This window comes from Chelonia mydas, chromosome 8, assembly GCF_015237465.2.
Source record: "Chelonia mydas isolate rCheMyd1 chromosome 8, rCheMyd1.pri.v2, whole genome shotgun sequence".
NCBI classification, from domain to species: Eukaryota; Metazoa; Chordata; order Testudines; family Cheloniidae; genus Chelonia; species Chelonia mydas.
Window position 1 is genome coordinate 70,056,569 of NC_057854.1, and position 20,843 is coordinate 70,077,411.

General features: G+C 40.9%; 1 protein-coding gene across 2 annotated transcripts in view; it reads left to right on the forward strand.

Annotated features, from left to right (window-relative positions):
- The window catches only part of PLPPR5 (phospholipid phosphatase related 5), a 57,132-nt gene that overhangs the window by 17,367 nt on the left and 18,922 nt on the right, over positions 1–20,843 (forward strand). For both annotated transcript variants that reach the window (XR_006283359.1, XM_007062597.4), the window contains exons 2-3: positions 9,104–9,236; positions 12,274–12,524. Coding sequence is in view for 1 of the 2 variants with exons in the window: in XM_007062597.4 (XP_007062659.1) it covers positions 9,104–9,236; positions 12,274–12,524 (384 nt within the window). In the remaining variant the exon portion in view is untranslated. The remainder of the gene's footprint in view (positions 1–9,103; positions 9,237–12,273; positions 12,525–20,843) is intronic.

Below are 20,843 nucleotides of genomic sequence, written 5' to 3' on the forward strand. Positions count from 1 at the left end.
CTGTGAGCCTGGAGGAGATTAGCCCTTCAGTTTTCCAATTGCTGAACACTGTTTTAGCCTGCAGCTTGTTAATATTACATGGCTAATAGGTTTGCATAGTTAAGCATGTCTAGAACAATGTCACCAATGCACTTTATTGGGCACAAACAAATCTTTGCGTCCCACCAATTTTGCATTCAATCACCCCGTTTCCCAATATCCCCCAATGTTAACTTGGTGTAACAATGAATTGCAGCATTCATGCCTTTCTCTGAGTCCCATTTGCATTGATTAAGTGGTAATGACAACTGATAATCAACCCCAAGTCCCTCTACAAATAGAACTGGTGAGGAAGGTGAGCAGTGGCATGATGATCTATTCTGCCGCTTGTAGTGTGACATTGCTGAATATGCTCCTTGTCCCAGCAACATGCAGCTGTACCAGTGACAATTTTAAGAGAGCAGCCCCAAATAGCAATATTAGGAGCATCTCCATAGTGATTCCATAGTGTTTTATCCATTTCCTATTCATCCAAGGAGTTTCCATGCAAAACAGACCACTGGATGCTGCCTTTTTTGTGACACAACACTACAGAGGGCTAGACTGTGCCTTTTAATTCAGAGCCTTGAGTAGGGGAGGTAGTGCAGAGCTACACTGTTGGAAGAGGAGTAGCAGAGAGATTATTCCTCAGACAGGCAGAATCTCTCCAAGGCTGCTCCTTGCACACAGGGGCGTATTGTTCACCTCTCCACCTCTGCATGATCAGGCTTTAGCATCTCAACACCTAGCCCATGTTGTGTATATTTCAGATCAAGACTTACACTCTTCCCTTATGTGATGGTCATGTAAAGGAGATTCTCATAACGGCATTAGAAATAGCCTAAATCTAAATCCCCATAACCATATCTAAAAACGGTCTTTTATGTGTCTGAACTCTGGCCCCAGGTGATGCATTTCCCGTGTTGGAAGCATAATCTACTATGCAGAGAACTCACCTCTGGGGCCATATAAACATTCCATAGGGAATGGGAGGGTACTCACAGATAAGTACAAAAGATCAGAATAAGAAAGCTTTTAGCCACAATGTCCTTCAAAAGATTCTGTTTCGTGCTGCTGAAATACAAGAGTCTAACAAATTATTGTAATTCAAAGGCTGAGGGCTGAGTGACAAAGCTGGTTACTTTATATTTTATAAAGTGCTTTCTCATAGCATTCCCTTGAAGACGTCTGGTTATAAAATGTCTGATTAATATGCATTTTTCACATATAAGCAGGAGTAAAATTTGTATTAAGTGAACAGCTTTCACTGTTTTTACATAATGACTAACCATACCATATATCATAAAGTGAGATAAAGAGCATTTAATACTGTTAGAAATAGCTAATTTACTGACGGACATGCACCCTACATTTTTCTACATTATAAAAATTGTGCAAAAGCTGCTAATATTTACAAATCTAATTTTATATACTACTGTTTTGTCAGTGGTAACTTTAAATGCATTGAACTGACCCCATTCCTAATTATGGATAGGGAACCACACTGAAAATTAAGGATATTTTCCAAGTTTTTCTTGCTGCTCATTTACTGATAAATTGTTGCATTCTGTTTTGTCCTCTCACAACACATGCTGAGTGGTTACTCAATGTGATTGTATTTCTACATGCTGAATGCCAGGTGGATTATTCTCTGTGTAATTAACAACAGATACATTTCCTTCAGAAGGATTTTTTTCTCAAACCTTTTGATCATATTTACAATAGAAAATGTGTTTAGGAGGAAACTAGCGGTGGCTTTCTCAGTCAGTTTAAACAAGCAAGAAGGAATGAGAATGAGGAAACCACAAAGAAAATGGCCTAGAGGGAAAGCTCTGCATAATGAACTTGATATTGCTACTGTTTTCCTGCCTCCTCATAAGCCAATTTTAGTTTAAAGGAGATGGTTGAACTAGTCTACAAAATCACTAAGCACCACAACTTATGCTGCTAGATTTTGCATGCTCTATAGGATGTTGATATCACTTAGTAGTGAATATTGATGTCACTTGGAGGTGAATGCTGGCCAGAAATGCAACACCATCTTGTTTTATTTTAAGGAAACAAATCTGAAGGCAGATCAACAACAACAAGACAAACCCCTCAGTCCTGCAGCCCTTTCTGTGAAAAACTCTTATCTTGCAGGCCCTCACATTGGTTTCAATAAGACCCACATTTTGCTGAAGTTATTTCTCCCACAAAAAACATACTAGAGAGAAACACTCCTCTCATCCATCTTCACTTAAACTTTTTATCCTGGACTTTTTCCTCTCACAAATTAATTCTTTCTGGAAGAAAAGCAGGACTTGTGAATTCAGGCATGAGGTTCTTGTGTGCTGGTCTCTGGACCAGGTTGATTTGGGGAACTCTTTCAGGTGGGCAAGCAGCTCTTAGTCGACCATGTGGTGCTGTCTGTCATTAGGTACACTCCTGTTGAAGTCAGTGAAAAGGCTCCTAGTGACTTCACTGGGTTCAGGCCCATTGTTTCCAGCTGAGACAAACAGAACTGGTAGGAGAGAGGAATGAAATGAGGAGCAGAAGTAGCCAGCATATTTTCAAGAAGGACAAAACATTTAGCACATTAAAGAATGTGTCACATACATAAATATTTTCCCAGAATTATTTTTTCATGTGAGCAATTGCTGTAATTGGAACATAAACATAAGAATTGACATGGTGGATCAAAACATTGGTCTGTGTAGTCTAGTGTCCTGTCACATACACTGGGTACTGTCTGATGCTTTATTGGGAGGTTCAGTAAATCCTAAAGTAGGCAGTGACAGGAGAATCTGTTCCTAGAACCATTTCCTTCTAATCTCCTAATATTATAATTAGATATTCTTATCTGCATACATGTTCAATCTTTTTTTAATCCTGCTAAGTATAACCAGGGGTGTTATGCAATCGTGAATGAGAGAGGAGATTGAACCAAATAACTGTGAATGAGAGGGGAGATGGTCCATGAAAAATCTGTCTGTTAGAATGTCAGGAGCCCAGTGCTAGAGTAATTCATCTACAAGGTTGTAAACAGTAGAGGACGCTAAAGAAGGGTGCGTGTTTATGGAGTTAGCAGAAGGTTACTTCTTTATCCAATACACTGAAGAACCGGCGAGGTCACAGCTAGTCTAGATCTAATAATTGGAGTGAGCCAGGTGTATTGTGATATTTCAAGTTAGAAAAGGGTTCAGAATTTAGGACCTCTGTTCGGAATATACCATATGAATGGTAAGGGTGATACAGAAAATAGAAATCTAAATGTACACATGATGCTAAAACTGAAAGGCAGATGAGCACCAGTGCAACCTGACTTGAGAAGATTTGGATTGTTTAGGAGATAGTATCAGAAGATGACTACTGCAGAAAAAATGGAAATAATTTTGGCAGTGGGAGCCAGTCTAGGAAATATGTGCTAAATGCTACAATCATCCTCAAAAGTGAACAGAAAAGGGACTTACATTGTAGAACACTATTGAATCTGTGGGACCAGTGCATAACAGCCATGAAAACAAACAAGGTATTAAGTTATGTTAAATGAAAGTAATATTGTTAGACTTCCCTCCTCTCAATTTAAAGAACTGGACTTAGTATGGGTCACACCACAGGAAATTTTGTGGGTTGTTCCAAAGTTCCTGTGGGTTAGCATCTGGTGCCCTTTCTCTGGCTGATTCTTCTTTTCCTGAGTATGTATATCTCTGCCTCTCTCTCTTTGTGGAGATCTTAGTATTCATAATGAAGTTTGCAACATAACATGTAATGTATATATCCTCTGCAATCTATCGTGCAGCTTTATATCACTCTCATTATGTTAGTATCTGAGTACCTCACAATCCTTTAATTACAACATTCCGCTGAGGTAGGAAATTATCACTATCTAGAGTGACCAGATGTCCCGATTTTATAGGGACAGTACCGATTTTGGGGGCTTTTTCTTATACAGACACCTATTACCCCCCACCGCCGTCCCTATTTTTTACACTTGCTATCTGGTCATCCTCTCACTATCCCAGTTTTACAGATAGCAGAATCACTTCTGGGCATCTTTTGTCTGGTGTGGAGAACTGGAACCCTGCCAATCGCCTGGAAGGACAGTATTGTAATCTCACTCTATAAGGACAAAGGACCACAGAGTGAATGTAAGAGCTACAGACCGATCACCTTGCTCTCAGTTCCAGGGAAGGTGTTTGTGCATGTTCTGCTGTCATGCCTGGAGCCTTTGCTACATCAGAAACATCATCCCCAACAGTCAGGCTTGACAAGGAACAGGTCCATATTAGATGCCATTTTGGCCTTTTGCTTGTTGTTGGAGATACACTACCTGCAGGGGCATCCTGAACTCGCGATGTATCTTGATCTTAAGGCTGCATTTGATTCAGCAGACCGTGTCGCGTTATGGAAGACCTTAAAGGGTGTAGGTGTCCCTACCACTGTGCTGGACTTGATTAGAGAGCTGCATAATGGAACCACTGCCCGGGTTCGTCTGAGGAACCAGATGTCAGTGCCTTTTAAATCAGTACCTGGTGTCAGGCAGGGCTGCATCTTGGCCCCTGCACTCTTTTGTCAGGCAATAGATTTCATAATGCAGCATTCCTTCATGTCCATAGGCATTGAGATTGGTGATCTCTCGCTCACAGATCTTGACTACGCTGATGACGTTGTTCTCTTAGTACAGAGCCCTGACAGGTTTTGTGAGGCACTCCAGCATATGGAGGAGGAATCAGCTAAGATTGGTCTCCATGTTTCATGGTCAAAGAAAATACTGCAATATCTAGGACTAGGTCCACCTGTGATTCCAATCTCTTTAAACAACGAAACCGTTGAATCAGTTTCCAGCATTTGCTATCTGGGTTCTATACTTACCAACTCCTCCAGTTTTCACATAGAGGTTCCCCCGCGGATTGGCATCACAGCATCTGCCATGAGCCATTTACAACCGATATGGAATCAACATCATCTTAGTATGACAACTAAGTTCAGGATTTATTCGAGCTGTATCCCGCATACTGTTGTACGGCTGCGAAACATGAACAGTACGCCACACAGACTGGACAAAGCTGGAGGCTTTCCACACAAAATGTCAATGTCATATACTGGACATAAAGTAGAATGACTTCATCTGTAATGCAGACGTTTATGGTCGTTCTGGTCTACAGACAACTGGGGCTGTTGTCCACAGGCGGCGCCTTACGTTTTCGGACATGTCGCAAGGATGCCACAAGACATTCCAGCAAATGCCGTTCTCTGGGTGGCTTGTAACATCTGGGGTAAAATTCTACCAAATGAGGGGTGAAGGCAGCCCAGAGGCAGACCGGCTATTACATGGGTTCATCAGGTCTGTTCTAATGTTGGATTCTCAGGCCGTCAAGCCTTTGCAGTTGCTCAGTAATGGACCAAAGGATGAACAATCACTATGGCCGACTGTCCGGCTAAGCGTTGAAGAAGTAGTTTTACAGATAGGAAACTGAGGCACAGAATCTGGGTGATTTGCCCAAGATCATACAGGAAGGCTGCGGCAGAGAAGAGACTTAAACATAGGTCTCCTAAATTCTAGGCTAGTTCCCTTAATCACTTGCACCATCCTTCTCCTGCTAACCCTACTAAGACAGCCAGGTAAACCGCATTTTCACTTAAAGGTTTTTAAAGATGTATATATGGTGAATATTTTATTTAGTGTACAATTTCTTATGTTTGGAAAATTCACATCTTGTTTTTCTGATACCTTATACATTAGAATTCTATCTCAACAGTCTCTTCTAAATCTGGGATTCATTCTTCAGTAACTATAATAATTATAGAATCCATCTTTGACCTCTGAATTCTTGAATGTGCTCTTCCCTTTAGTGGTCCAAGCTAACAAGCATGTCTCAGACAAAACAGCCTAATGAATACTGCTACTATCTTCTCTGTCATTTTTTTCATCACTCTCAGTATGTTTGTATCCCTATAAGTGTATCAATGTTACCATGGCCCATGGACAGCAGGATTACTAATTTATTTAACATAATTTTTCATTTTGGGCTTTGAACAATATCAGGGAAAATAATTTTGTTTGGGGAGTTATTGGGGGGGAAAAAGTACACAGATAATCACATTTAATTCAATATACTTGGGATAATCTTCTGTCGTACCCTCCCATTACACATCTTTTCCATGCAAAGCTAGGCACTGTAGCAGCCTCTGTACTAGGGGGATTGCAGTGATTGCTCCTTCTTAGTCTGTACTGGGCATTCAAATCACACCAAAGGGGCAGGAAGGTGGTGAGGTCATGGGCCCTTTGCCCCCCTCCCTGTAGAGATGCTACCCACATGGAGATGGTAGGGGCGAGGGATGTTTGCAGTACTAAGATGCAGTGGGGAATAGAATCTGGCCCAGGATCTGCTGTGAGAATCTGAGAGGAGAATTACCTTCTAGCAGCAACTAGAGGCTGAATTCTGGGCAGAATTGTGCCCATGTAGAAGGCTGCAGGGAGGGAAGAACAGCTTATCTGAGCTGCCAGCAGAGCTCTGTCACCAAACTCTGGGAGAAATCCATCAGCGTCAGCCTTGGAGGAACACACATGCTTGCCTGTTGTGCACAATGACTTATTCCACTCATTGTACGTTATATCTGAGGGCACAGAGCAGGGCCTTGCACAACAACAGCTCTGCTTACAGCAGAGTGCTTAAACATTCTGACCCCCGAAACGGCACATCAAGTACCAGAATAACTTATTTCACCTCAGAGGCAGAATGCTATTGCATAATATGCCATGGGTAGTACTTGTCTTTGTCTGGCCTACCAACAGAGATAGGAGATGCAACAGGAGAACCATCACTGCTGCTTGTCAGGGCTCAGATACAACCAATAGAGGCAAGCTGGCAAGTGATGGACAAGGGCGCCTGTCCCACATAGAAACATGAGATACTTGGAAAGCCTGTTTGTCCCATTGAGAAGCCCCAGCTTTCCTGTAAACCAAGAAGGGGAACCCATATTTATGCCTCCCATGGATTAGCAGATTCAGAGATGCTAAGCAACTTCGACATTGTAAGCAGTAGCGGAAGGTTCTGCATTCTGTCTCATGGCATGCACATGTAAGGAATTCATACTAAGGGCCAGATACTGCTCTTAGTTACAATGTGGAAATTTGGAGTAATTCCACTGCGGCTCTTTGGATTGGCACAGGTACAACGGAGGGAAGAACCTGGTACAATATGTTCAAACTGTCTAATATTAAATCCTAGATTTTTCTATTCTCCATGGGGGTGGGGTGAAACCTGTGAAGCACATAACAGATCTTAAGAGGTTTCAGCCATCACATCCACTTATTTAAAGCTTTTTTCATGAAAGCTGTAGGAGTTAAGCTGAGTTCTTATCATTGCCATTGTTCTGATGAACTTAGATTTCAAGGTTGAGTTAAACTTCACACGTGTGCTTCACTGTTTCTGAATCAGAACTTGATAAAAGGAGTATAGAAAGGAATTTACTTCCCAGATGCAGAAAATTTGGATCAGATCGAAATGGAGAGGAAGGAAGTTTGGTAGCTTGTGTATTGGATTTGCTGTGTTTAATCTAAAAGGTATGCAGTTGGACTGGCTTATGATTCTACAATCAGAGAGAATCAAAGTTCAGTGTATTTGACCAAATTTTGCACTCCATTCCAATCATGTAGCCTTCCTGAGTTTGTTTGTTTGTTTGTTTGTTTGTTATTTAGACTACAGTATTACAAACAGGCCATTTCTTACCCTGTGTGGGTAAGTGGTCCATGTCACAATCTATTCTAGCCAAAAGTTTTCTGAGGGAATCTAAATAATAACTGAGTCAGATAATGTGGCATTTAGTTTGTGGCTTCAACTTGGTCATTGCATTTGCCTGCAGTTTTCTTTATACCCTGGTGTGATGCTTTTGTGAATAATATAGTTCATAAAGATGTTTAAAAACATTTTATGGTTTTAAAAAAGATTATTTCCTATGTGAAGATTTTTAAAAATTTGGGCCATAATACAGAATTGTTTTTGAATAAGGGTTGCTGTGTTTCCAGAATTTAATAGCAAGGCACTCGGTATACTGCTTTTGATCCAAAGTTCTCAAAGTGCTGTGTAAATGGGTGTAAGTGTTGATATCCCCTTAATGTAGCTGGGTTAACTGAGGGCAAACAGGTCAAATGGTTTGCCTAAGATCACATAGTGAACTGAGCCCTGGCAGACTGGTCTACAGTATCTCAACCCTATGCTTCATTCACTAGACCATCCTTACCCCCACAATACTGTACATGGTATAAAACTTCAGTTCTCTATATACAAAACTTCAGTTGTGTATACACATGCAAATCAAGAGCAGTGTATAGCCATACAGTAAAATGATGTACACTTTATGAAGGTTATTTTAAATTTCAACTTGGCATTTGTTAGTGTTTCTGAATGTTTCAGTTCTTACTGACAGAGCTGAAAAGTGTGTGATCTAAAAGCATTTCAAATATAAATTCACTTTCGTGTACAGACTGTAAAGTGTGAAACAGGGCCCAGTGAGTGTTCAGATATCAGCAATTACATTTTGTTGAATTAATATCGAACTTGACAAACTCGCTTAGCAAAATAGGCAGTAAGACTTAAATAACTACTGTGGCCAAACAATTCCTGATGTGAACAGAAGCTTTAGAGTGAGTGTTTCCTCTGTGATCAAATGATTTAGGGCCCAGTCTTGTGGGATGCTGAGTGCCCATTGAAATCAATAGGATTTGAGTGTTCAGCACCTCATGGCATCAGCCCTTCACTCCTGATGTTTTTACGCATATTTCAGATATTATGTAGTTCATGGCTGTTGACTAACAATTTTTTTTTCCTGAAAACTGGGTTCTGGGTATAAGTGCCAAGTCTCTGTTATGAAAAGTTAACCTCTATTTTTATGCAAATAAATTAAAAGAAGCTATATGGCATATTTCCTTCACAAGTAGATTAACTGTGTAGGACTTGACTCACTTATGTGGATTTCTGTTTTTGTATTGTCCTATCGTAACCCTCCCCCAAACCAAACAAACAATCATCTCTACATCATTCGTATTTATGCTTGCTGAACTCTGATGTACCATGTCTTCCCCTTTTGTTTCCCTCCTTAGATAATCATTGGAGAAACTGCAGTGTTTTGTCTACAGCTAGCTACAAGGGATTTTGAAAACCAAGAAAAAACCATATTAACTGGAGACTGTTGTTATATAAATCCACTGGTGCGCAGAACCATCCGATTCCTTGGTATGGGCTAAGTTAATGTTTTTATGGTTTAATGAACGCAAATAGTCATCATAAGATTTCAAATGAGGAAAAATTTTATGTAACATCAAATGCTTCACATATAATCCTAACAACACATGTAATGGGTTTCTTCCCCATGTACGCACTCCTCTGTAGACTTAGCAATGCTCTTTTGGGCAGCCAGTGGGAGTTTTGGGTGAGCAGTTATTATTATTAGCAGCACAGATAGCAAGAATTGGGTGCAGGCAGTGCTTAATTTGTGCCAGGGCTTGCCAGGGCTGAGCCCTGGCACCTCTCGGCTTGACAATTCATAGCCCCAGCACCTCTGGCCTTGCTGCATCAGTTATGAATGTAAAAAAATTACTTGAGCCCTGGAACCTAAATGCTTGAGCCCCGGGCTGCTTTCATTACAAATTAAGCACTGGGTGCAGGCCAAGTGAGGGGTAGAGACATGGTCAGTGGACTTGCAGCAGGGTAGATTGCCTGACCAGGCCCACTGCAGACAGGGAGTACAGAGGTATCTCAGCTCCTAGGACCTTCGGCTTGGCTGGCAGCAAATAATGTACACATGCTCAACTTGAAGTCAGTGGGACTTAATCATGTGCTTAAAGCTAAGCACATGCTTAGGTACTTCACTGAGTCAAAGCCTGAATTACAGTTTTATACCCCTAGAGTGAAACTCTGGCTTCACTGAAGTCAATAACAAAACTCCCATTGACTTCAGTAGGGCCAGGATCTCACTGCTGCTGTTCAGTGCAGTGTAATCTTTCATTGGGGAAAAAAATACCACTTAAAATATCCATAAAATAGTTTCCAAATGTCACTTTTTGGAACCTTTGAATAAATATGGAGATGCCATAGCAGGGCTCAGTTGGGTCTGTAAGACTCAGCCCTGAGCAGGAGGTGAAGCCTCAGGGTTGCATAATCCCTCCCTTATTGCCCTAGTGTGTAAAGGGAGGGCACAGCTGTGCCATTCTTTACAGCCTGAAAGTTTCTGCGGCATCGCTAGCTTACATCAGAGCCTGTCATTCCAGCTGGTTAGCGGGTGTGTACTAGCAATAATATTGGGCTTGTAGAAATCATTAAGGACCAGACTGTGCCGGGGCTTTGCATGGATCTATGGGGATGGGAAGGGATGGTGCAAAGGAAGCTACCCCCACTTGGTTTCTTTATGTAGGGTCATGTATAATCTGTGCCTGCACTCCTGCTCTTTCAATGAGCCCTCGAGTGCACAGAAGCAAACAGCAATCAGGGAGAGTAGGAAGGAGTAAATTTTACTGTTCTTTAGGGCCAGTGAGGGGGTGGGGCCAAAGCCATGCATTCTCTTCACCTTCCCACCTATCTGGGGGCAGCGTGCCCCCGGGGGACTGAGGGAGTCCTTCCATGCAAACCCACAGAGGCACAATCCACCTTTTAATGATTTCTAGCCATCCAAAATGAATGATCATTGGTATGGAACAGTAACCATCGCCACTTACTGTCTCTGAAGTTAAGAGGTACGAAGCCACCTCAGAAATAATTCTGGTTCTTCTAAGCTTTTCTGAGATGTCTAAAAGAAGAGTGCTACTCTGAAACCTAAAAGAAAAGTGGTCATTAGCAGCATAGGTACTTCTGCCGCCCTCTTCTCCGTAGTATCCAGGTGGCTCACAGTTGTTAATACATTTGTCACAACACTCTGCCCGATAAGGAAGTAATATTGTCCCCATTTGTGCATGGGGAACTGGGACACAGAGAGGCTTAGATGACTTGCCTAGGAAATCTCTGGCTGGGCCAGATTCTGCCAAGTCTTAGGCTAGTGTTCTAATCACTAGATTGTCCTTCCCTCCAGGGTTAGCTACTGGTCCCAGCAGGAATGGTAAGAAACATGACGTGCACATCAAATAGTAGCAAATCTGCCTTTCCTTTGAATAATCAGATACATATATTTTCACACTAATAAAACAATGCACACAAAAGGCTAATACTTCACTGATATGTGTTTCATGATAAATCCTTTGGCATAAATTTCTCCTATATAGATCTTTACCATGCTATGCTGATGTTTTGATAAACATGCCATGTACAGAAAGGTACCCAGCGGTAGACAGTTGAAGATGGCTTGTGTACAGCTATATTAAACAATTCATCACTTCAGCCTGTTTATACAGTTGAGGGGAAAAAAAGAGATGCTTGTCGGAAAATATGTGTGGTTCCTAGTATGTCAGACTTTCCTGGTTCTTGAGCTGGTGTGTTGGATGGAAAGCTGAAAGAGCCTGCCCACTGTCCCTTGCACTGCTGCCCATGGGCCAGGCAAGTTGCAGTCCCCATGCTCTAGGTGCCAGTACCACTAGTTAGCCCAAAAGGTTAGAAGGAGGTAGAGCTAGGATCTTCTTCTCAACCGTAAGAGCTAGTGAAGCAGGCAGCCTTCAAAAGGAAAGAGCATACTGCTCCAAGGTGCTTGGAACTTCTCCAAGGTGCTGGGAGTTTCGGGTGCCTTCCAGTGCCCCTGCGAGGCTGTGTGGGTATGGACCATCTCCAGCACAAGCCTGGAGCTTAATGCCACCCTCTGACCCTTAGTATGTGTGAGGTGCTTTGAGCTGTCTTGAATGGTAGGGCCTATTAAAGGTATGGAACAGCTTCCATGTGAGGAGAGTTTAAAAAGACTGGAAACGTTCAGCTTGGAAAAGAGGTGACTGTGGGGGGGTGTGTGTGGAATATACTAGAGGTCTATAAAATCATGAATGGTGTGGCAAAAGTGAATAAGGAAGTGTTATTTTCCCCTTCACATAACACATGTGATGGTCAGGGATGCAACCCCATGCTCTGAGTGTCCCTAAATCTATGACTTGCAGATGCTGGGTCTGGATGATGGGATGGATCACTTGATAATTACCCTGTTCTGTTCATTCCCTTTGAAACATCTGACAGGATACTGGTCTAGATGGACCATTGGTCTGACCCAATATGGCCGTTCTTATGTATTACTAATATAATAACAAATAATAGAGCTACAATATAATGTACTGGAGTAGGAAATTAACTTTGTTTTCCTCTTTAGGAATCTATGCATTTGGACTGTTTGCTACAGATATCTTTGTAAATGCTGGACAAGTAGTAACAGGGAATCTTGCACCGCATTTTCTTGCACTTTGTAAACCCAACTATACAGCACTTGGATGTCAACAGTTCACACAGTTCATCAGTGGTGCACATGCCTGCACTGGAAACCCAGACCTTATTATGAGAGCCAGAAAAACATTTCCATCCAAAGAAGCAGCTCTCAGTGTATATACAGCTACGTATCTGACTGTAAGTACATCATACCGTGTAATTTCATTGTATTTTGAGCATAGACTGTATATTAGCAATCAGAGATATTTTTATTACTTTTTGAATTTGAGATCATTATCAATAATAGGTCACATATCTGAGATTTTCCATCCACTAAAACTTAGATGTGAAATATTGTGTGAAAGTAATGAGGCTCCTTCGAAAATTTGAATCTTTAGGCCAAATTCTGCTGTCGGTTACATGGATACAACTCTCATAGGCTCTAGAAGTAGGGAGATTATAAGGAAAATTTTGAGGAGGAATTGGTTTTATGAAAAGGAAAATATGTTTCAGGTTTGTTTGTTTTTAAAAGGCAGTTCTGTTCATCCTTAAGTAATGGAATAGAACAGTGATCAAAGAGAGAACCTCTCTGGGTGAAATTCTGCACTCATGTTAGTGTAAATCATGAGTAACGCCATTGAATTCAGTGGAGTTACAATGGAGTTTTGTGTGTGCATCTAATCTAGTGGTGTCCAACCTGAGGACCAGACATCTTTCAGAAAGACAAAGCTGCCATAGTCAATACTTTGGAGCAGATTTCCTGTCCTGTTCTGCTCTTTTTGTGCCAAAGGGAAGGCATCTGTAAATCCCCTGCTGGGGTTCAGGAGAAGCCAGGCGAGCCCTTACCCTGCTCTCTTGGCCGGGGAAGCAGGGAATAAAATAGTCAGAACTACTGTTTCCTCCCTCTCCTGTGACACAGCTGGTGGCCAGCAGGGGAACTGCTGAGCATCTGTTGCAGGGCAGGGACAGGAGCTGCTCTGAGTAGACCTGGATCACACCAGAGCTGCTACAGAGGCCGTAGAAGAAGTGGTGGGAGGTAGTGGAGGAGAAAGTAGCAATGGGGCTGATTCAAACATTACAGTTTAAAAAGCATAGGGTGTAGCTCACAGAGCACATTTTCAATTCATAGCCAACTCCACATTTTTCTTCTGAATATAGTCACCTACAGGGCCTCAATTTAGAGCCTCTTGGTCTAATCTAAGCTCATAACATCTGAGCACCAAGGCAATGTATAGGTCTGTGGTCCTCACCGGGCTGAACAGATAATTTCATCGTTAGATAAACTATTGCCTTCAAATGGGGTAGTCTTTGGTTTGGATATGTTTATTTTTTAAGCTTATTTATATTTAGAAAACCTTTAGTGAGCGGACAATTTATATTTGTCAACTGAATTCCTACAGGCAGGCATCCCTTTATGTCCACTGACCCCCAGCGCACGTTGAGACATTGTTCCTAGACTACCTTCTTGCGCTTCTAGAAACTGTGTTAGGGCCAATAAATTAGTGTTTCCAGCACTAAATGTAGCATTTACAAAAAGTTCCTTGAGTACTCTAGGAGCATTGATCAATGTTACAACAAGGAGAGTGTTATCTGCAAATAATTAGGGACGCAAACAGTAAAACATCCATCTCAACTATAGGAAAGAGCAACACTCATGTTCAGCAATCTCTCTTGCTTTGGGGACATACTCGAGGCATCATTTCACTCATCATTTAAACTTACTTCTATATTTGTCTTATCCATCTGTAAAACTGTAACCATGAGTCACAGTAACTAAAGAAAACCAGCTGCTACAGCCACTGCAGAGCAAAAGAAAAAGAAATAGTACTAATATATTTTTAAAAGCCAAACAATTCTAGACTAAGTTTCCTTAAAAAAAAATTGTCAGGATTTTAAGGTCCAATATCTAGTGAATCATCAGAGCAAAGTATAAATGCTTTATTTCACATATCACTAATGTTTCCAACTTTCTAATTGTATAGATCATTTTGTTGTAGCCCTGACAGTTTGCAAACTCCCAGTGGTCCAGACCTGAGTAAAACGAGTCCTGGTCCTCAGACCTGTGTCATTTTCAATTCCTACTCTTATTCGATATGAGAAAGAAGAAAATGTTTTTATTGCAGGGTTTATTAAGAAGATACTGGTGGCTGTGAGGGAAAACTGATTAACAAGGTTGGAGTGCTTGAAGTATTTCTGATTCAGTTGGTGTGCAAGTGTGCAGGTGACAAGGTCAGAGAACCAAATAAATGGGGTTTATTTCATGTTTTCCACTTTTCTCTCTAGTTTCAGAAATGAATGGAGCCCATGGGTATCATGACTACATATGTCTTTGCATTGTATATATATCAGTATAGTTAATTATACTACAGTGCTATAAAACAGTGACATGAATTGAATTCTGAATTATCTTGTGGTGGATCATATTTATCCATTGAATGATCATGATGCAATTCACCCCCTAAGTCATGGTACAAATATAAGTACAAGGTACAACATAGGGAGAAACTTGTCCTTTTAAATTTTTAATTCATATTTCCTGCTTTCATCATTCATTTTATAAAAGCTTTGTGGTGCGCATTGTTAAAGCTAGAAAGTCCAGTTTAGTACATGTAAAGGTAAGAAGTGCAATGTCCTGGGATTTGGGATGGCTGTTCCTGATATTTATATGTACCCACTTCTTGTCAGCTGACCTCCCATAGAGTTACTCATCAGGGAAGAAGTGTTAATTTGTGTCTGGGGCTCCATGAGAGCCTTGCTAGCAGGGGTAGTCAGAGGATGCACAGAATCAGCTATGTGCATCAGCTATGTACATAATGGCCAGGCTGACATGAGCCGTTAGCATTACTGGAGTACTGAGCTAACCTCTTCCCTCTGCTTTCTGTTTGTTACCAGAAGTATTGTTTGGGAATTGTTGCAGCATCCCAGTTGTCGCTCCCTTTGCATTCCAGCCAGCTATGCACTAAATACACTTTAGGATATAAACAGGCAAGGAACTATTTCAGTGATTTCACCCTAAGAGCAGGTGGAGTAAACAAAGCAGGTTCGGTGTGATTTTTACGAATCAGTGTGTGTGTGTTTAAACCTAAACTCAGGAACCCTACTTGTGCTATCTTCTATCTGGGTCTATCGACAAACATCTATGGCCCCTGTCACCTAGTATCTGAAAAGAGTGGCTTGTTAGCCAAAAAAAGAAGCTATTGTTAACTCCTTTGCGGTGTGTTTTTTGTTTTTTGTTTTGTTTTTGCACGTGGGCGGCTGCTATGGCAACTCTGAATTCCCTCCTGCTGAAAGCGCAGCCTTCTCAAACAATTTTATTTCTAATATTTGAACCTTTCCTTTACTAGGGACTTCTCCAGATGGCCTTAGCAACTGAAATGTTGGACTATAGCAATGTGGCCTGATGGCTTACCTGCCTTCTCCAAACACAGATGATTGCAGTGATTCAAAACTTACCCTTTTTCCTAGAGTTTTCCCCCCACAACAAAACCCAAAACAAAACTCAAAATGAAACAACACAAAATCCAATCCAAACCTTCTATCCAGGCTTGGCTACTCCTGGGGCTCCTCTTTAAAGATTGCTCAGCCCAGAGACTAGATCCTTCTTTTTCCAGAGGGTCACTCTCCATCCCTAATATCCAGTTGTGGTAATGAGTCACCTGCCTCAGTACAGTAGAACCTCAGAGTTAAGAACAACAGAGTTATGAACTGACTGATCAACCACACAGCTCATTTGGAACCGGAAGTACACAATCAGGCAGCAGCAGAGACATGCCCCGCCCGCCCACCCCCTCTCAAAAGCTAATACAGCACTGAACTGTATTAAACATAAACTACTAAAAAAAAGGAGAGCAGTATTTTTCTTCTGCATAGTGAAGTTCCAAAGCTGCAGTAAGTTAGTATTCAGTTGTATGTTTGAAAGAAAAACCATAACATTTCGTTCAGAGTTATGAACAACCTCTGTTTCCGAGATGTTCGTAACTCTGAGGTTCTACTGTAAATCATTGGAACCCTTTCCCAACAGGATCAACCCTGCTAACACTGTGGGATGTGTCGGGTAACCACTGCCAGTCTGTTAAAGAGAATAAAATAATATCACCATAATTTTGACATGCAAACAAATAGCAAAACCTAGTAGAATAAGATGAAATTTTGTCTGGTCTCATTAAGTTGCGGGCATATTAAAATGCATCAGTTATGAAAAAACATAAATATATGCATAACCGAACACATGAATAAGAAGTCATGAGTCTTTTGGGTAAAATTTCAAAACAGTGTATTGGGATCTCTCCTAGACTTTAAAGAGTCATGTGGCTAACAGCTGTCACTCTGCTTTGAAAATGTAGGGCCTGATCTTTGCAAGTTGTAACTTGGGAGAGATTTTAGTTCCATTTGGGAGATTAAAATGTTTTGGATTTACACATCTGAAAAATATTCAGTCCATGTTCGGTTTTGTTCTGTATTTTTTTTATTGCATTGGTGAAGGCCATTAGGCAAATTCAGTTTTTAAGATTACAGTAATATCTAGAGTGTTAAGATCGCCTAGATCCCTTTCTAACTGGATCTAGACTGGATATGGTAAGGAATCATCTCAGGACATTTTATTTGACTTCTTGATGCTGGAAAAACTTTTTGATCCATTGCTTACATTTGATATAATTGATTGTGAAGTGTTGACATGGCTGTGCTCTAGGTAGGGATCGAATTTGGTGTAAAGTGGCTCCATTCTTTTCTCTGAAATCCTAATGTTGGGCACTTGATGTTCTGTCCTGAGAGAGTGTCATCATCCTTCCTGTTTAATGCATGTATAAGGCTGTGGAAGGAGACAGTGAGGTAGTTTGGGTTCCATTGCCATCAATATGATGGTAACAGTCACCTCAGTGCATCTCTTATCAGATCCAGATGGTGCAGCCTCTCAGCTTTCCCTGTCTGATTAATGGGGTCTGGATAATAGGTAGCTGTCTGAAGCTCAATCCAGACAAGATGGCGCAATGGTGATAGGCTATGGGAAACATCTAGATATGATGGTGGCATTAGTATTCACAGGACTGAGAGAGAGAGAGATAGGGCTGTCCATCTTTTGTTAGTAAGGTGTACAACACAAGGGTCCTTTTGAATCTTTGGCTGCTCTTGTAAGTCAAGTTGCAGCAGTATCCACAAATGGGATTTGTTTCCAACAATGGGCATGAAGATTAAAACCTTTCCTCTCTGATACTGATCTTGCCTCAGATATTAGATGCCTCTATCACCTTCAGGCTGAATGACTTCAGTGGTAGTTTATCTGGGGTTGGGACTACACCTGAAGACCACTTGGAGTCTTCTTCTAATGTCCAATGTGGCTGCCAACTTATTACTGGTGTGTCTCACACTGAACACGTGACACCTGTGCTCCATTGTCTGAATTAGCTTTCAGTTGATTTTGCGTGGACTTCAAGATGTTAGTTTAGATCTATAAAGGCTGTGGTCCTGGCTACATAACAGGCCACCTCTCTCCTTGTATTATTCCCCACCTGTTGAGATCAGATGAGGTACACCAGCCCTCAGATTTACTTGCCTGAAGGCTTGTAGCAGAGCATTTTCTCTGAAGGGCCCACAACTCTGGAACTCGCTCTCCCCTTTGACACAAGAGCCTGACTTTGTGGGTGTTCAAGGCAGATTGGAAGGCACACCTACCTGCACAAGTTTTTGCCTGAAGGGTGGACTGGAGGAAGCTGAGGTGGTTCTTTGGAACTGTGATGTTAGACTCCATGTTAATGTTTGTTTATTTCACTAATGTATTTCAGTATTGCTTGTCGTCTTAGAGAAGTCTGAAAAGCACATTTTATAAATCTCATGACTCAGTAATTAAAACACTGGAGACTAAACTGAGAATTAGTAATTTGAGTGCTATGTGTGTCAGAAAATCCTGAACCCTAAATCCTGTGGTTCTGAATAATTGATTAGCACAAGTTCTAGGAAATTTTACATTATTTTACTTAATGCCTTCCTCAGAAAAGTTCCCAGAACTTTCACTCTGAGCATCTCTAAAGTGGACAGATAAGATTTCTAATAACACCTTATAGTTTCAATGCTATGGAAGAAGTGCAGGTTTGAGTATCATAACAGAAGACCTGAGGAATTTTCTGTGGGTCTTGCAACTCTTTTGTTTGCAGCAAGACTCAGAATATTGGAAAACAGACATCTTTTCTATTTGCCCTAAGGACATGGCCATGGAGTTACTCCAGGACTGAATTTGTCCCAATGATTATTGTGTAGACCAAGAAGTTGGAGACAGCTTCCAAAAGAATATCAGAACAGGAATAGGGTTCCCTGAACCTGCAGTATGGTGGTCATTAGTCCATTTACTTACCTACAAAACTTTTGCATTCCTTTTTATTGTTTTCTTTTATCTGAGTATCCTACTCCTTGCAAATTCAACCTATATGGTGGTTGCATGTCCCACAGATGGTGCAGATATGATCTCTTTTATCTGTACAGTCCAGGAGTTGCCTGTTTCTACACAGTATGTTAAACAGTCATGGGCTAGACTGTGCTTTTGAACTCTGCCCAGAGTAAGTGACAGCACATTGATTCCCTTCCTTTTCACCCTTGCTTCATGGGGGCAGTAATTTCCCACTGGTCCATACCAATGACTATCCTTTCCTGCACACTGTTGCTTGGCACCATCTGCTTCAGCACTGGAGGGAGTGGGAGGGAATAAGCCGGCAGACAGCGCATCCTTCCCGCGGCACACCTGGCTGTAGGATCTGGGGAAGTCGCTCAGGAATGTAAGAGTATGTGTACTTCTCTCCCTTAGGCTGTGCACCCTCACAGGGCTTGACTTACAGTCTAGGACCATCTCAACTGTGAGGAGACTCCAAACCATGGGATATCTTGATCCAGTGTGTGTGTGGAGGGTAAAGGAGAATAGGATGTAGTGTCATTGAAAGAAAAAGCATAGAGAGAGCTCTTACTGTAACCCTGCAGGTCATCTGTCCTGTGTTTGACACATGGTTTATTTTTTATTCTTCATTCGTATGTTTCTGGATTGTTTCATTTACCCCATAACGTGTATGTACAGGATATATAAAACCAGCATTTTGTTACATATTGGGCAGGGATGGCTGGAAACTTTCCTGTTAAAATCTTAACATGTACAATATATATGGTCATTCTTCTCCTGGTTAGATCTTTAAAGACACAGCCCTAACAGAGGATTGCATTTAACAATTTTCTTTTTATTGGGTATAATGATGATGATCATTCTGACCTCTAGTGGCAGTAGCAATGAATTGCTGGTTACAACCAATTTTTAATAACCAACCAGTATTGATGGTTATAACCAATTCTTAATTTTTGAAAATAACAAATGTGTAATATATTATGTTTGGGGAAAAAAGAATATTATACAAAGTTCTTTTTAAAAGAAATATGCATATTAATCACAATTAGACTACAGAAAGGCATTATGGATTTATAAGAAGTCAGGTCTTCATTCTATAACTTGCCAGTGTGTCTCAAAACCATTACAGTCCCATGAGACCAAGGGAAAAATAACGAATATGCTATATTTAGATTGTCACAAAACACTTGATAGGTTTTGACATAACCATTGGAAAATATAAGCATGCAAGGCAAAATAGCTTTCTTGGTAGAATCTTGATTAAAAACAAGGAGTCTAGTGGGATTTTCAGAAGTTCCTAGATACCTAAGGCCCATATCTTTCGGTGCCTACATACCTTTAAAAATCTGGTTCGTAGAAAGTAAGTGGAGTTTTTTTTTTCTGGAGAGAGTTTACCAATATAGTACACTATTGGCAGGTTCTGAGAATATAGGTATCAAAAGTACAATCTCCCATACAGCTTATGATGCCAGCATTTTGTTTCAATGTACTCAAAAGAAAATGAACTAGCAAATATTTATTTTTGGAAACACTTGGCTCTAGATATTTCTTTCAGTTTATGAAGCAGCTTTGGCAACCTGAATTCCAATACCTTGAAGACTGAAAGGAACATGAGTGTTTTACTGAATGTCTAGTAAACGTTTGTCTACAAAATCACCACATGACTAGTCACTTTCTTACTGACTCCATGTTCCCGTGTGCAAAGTAACTTCTTACCCTGACACAGCTAGACCCATGTTCAGGAAAAAGTAAGATTAGCAATAGCAGTACTGCTGATCAGGATTTAACAAGGAACTGATACAGAAAGAGAGAGAGAAGAGTGCGGTCTGTGATAGTTCTTTCGTGGATCATCTCAGGACACTTATCCTTGATATTACAAGTATAAACTAATTTGTTTATTGGCCCTTTTGCTAAGCTGATTACTTTACAAAGTTTGGTTTTGTTGTTTTTAATTTCCCCACATTTTTGTCCTTGAAATAAACTGAAAAACTTTTTCAGTAAGTAACTTTATTCATCCAACATCATTCAGCCTCACTAATGAGAGCATGGGTTTAATTCACTGAGCTGTTTTCCCTTTGAGATGAATTTAATATTTATGAAAATTAACATTTTTATTCACCATAGCAAAATAACTCAGC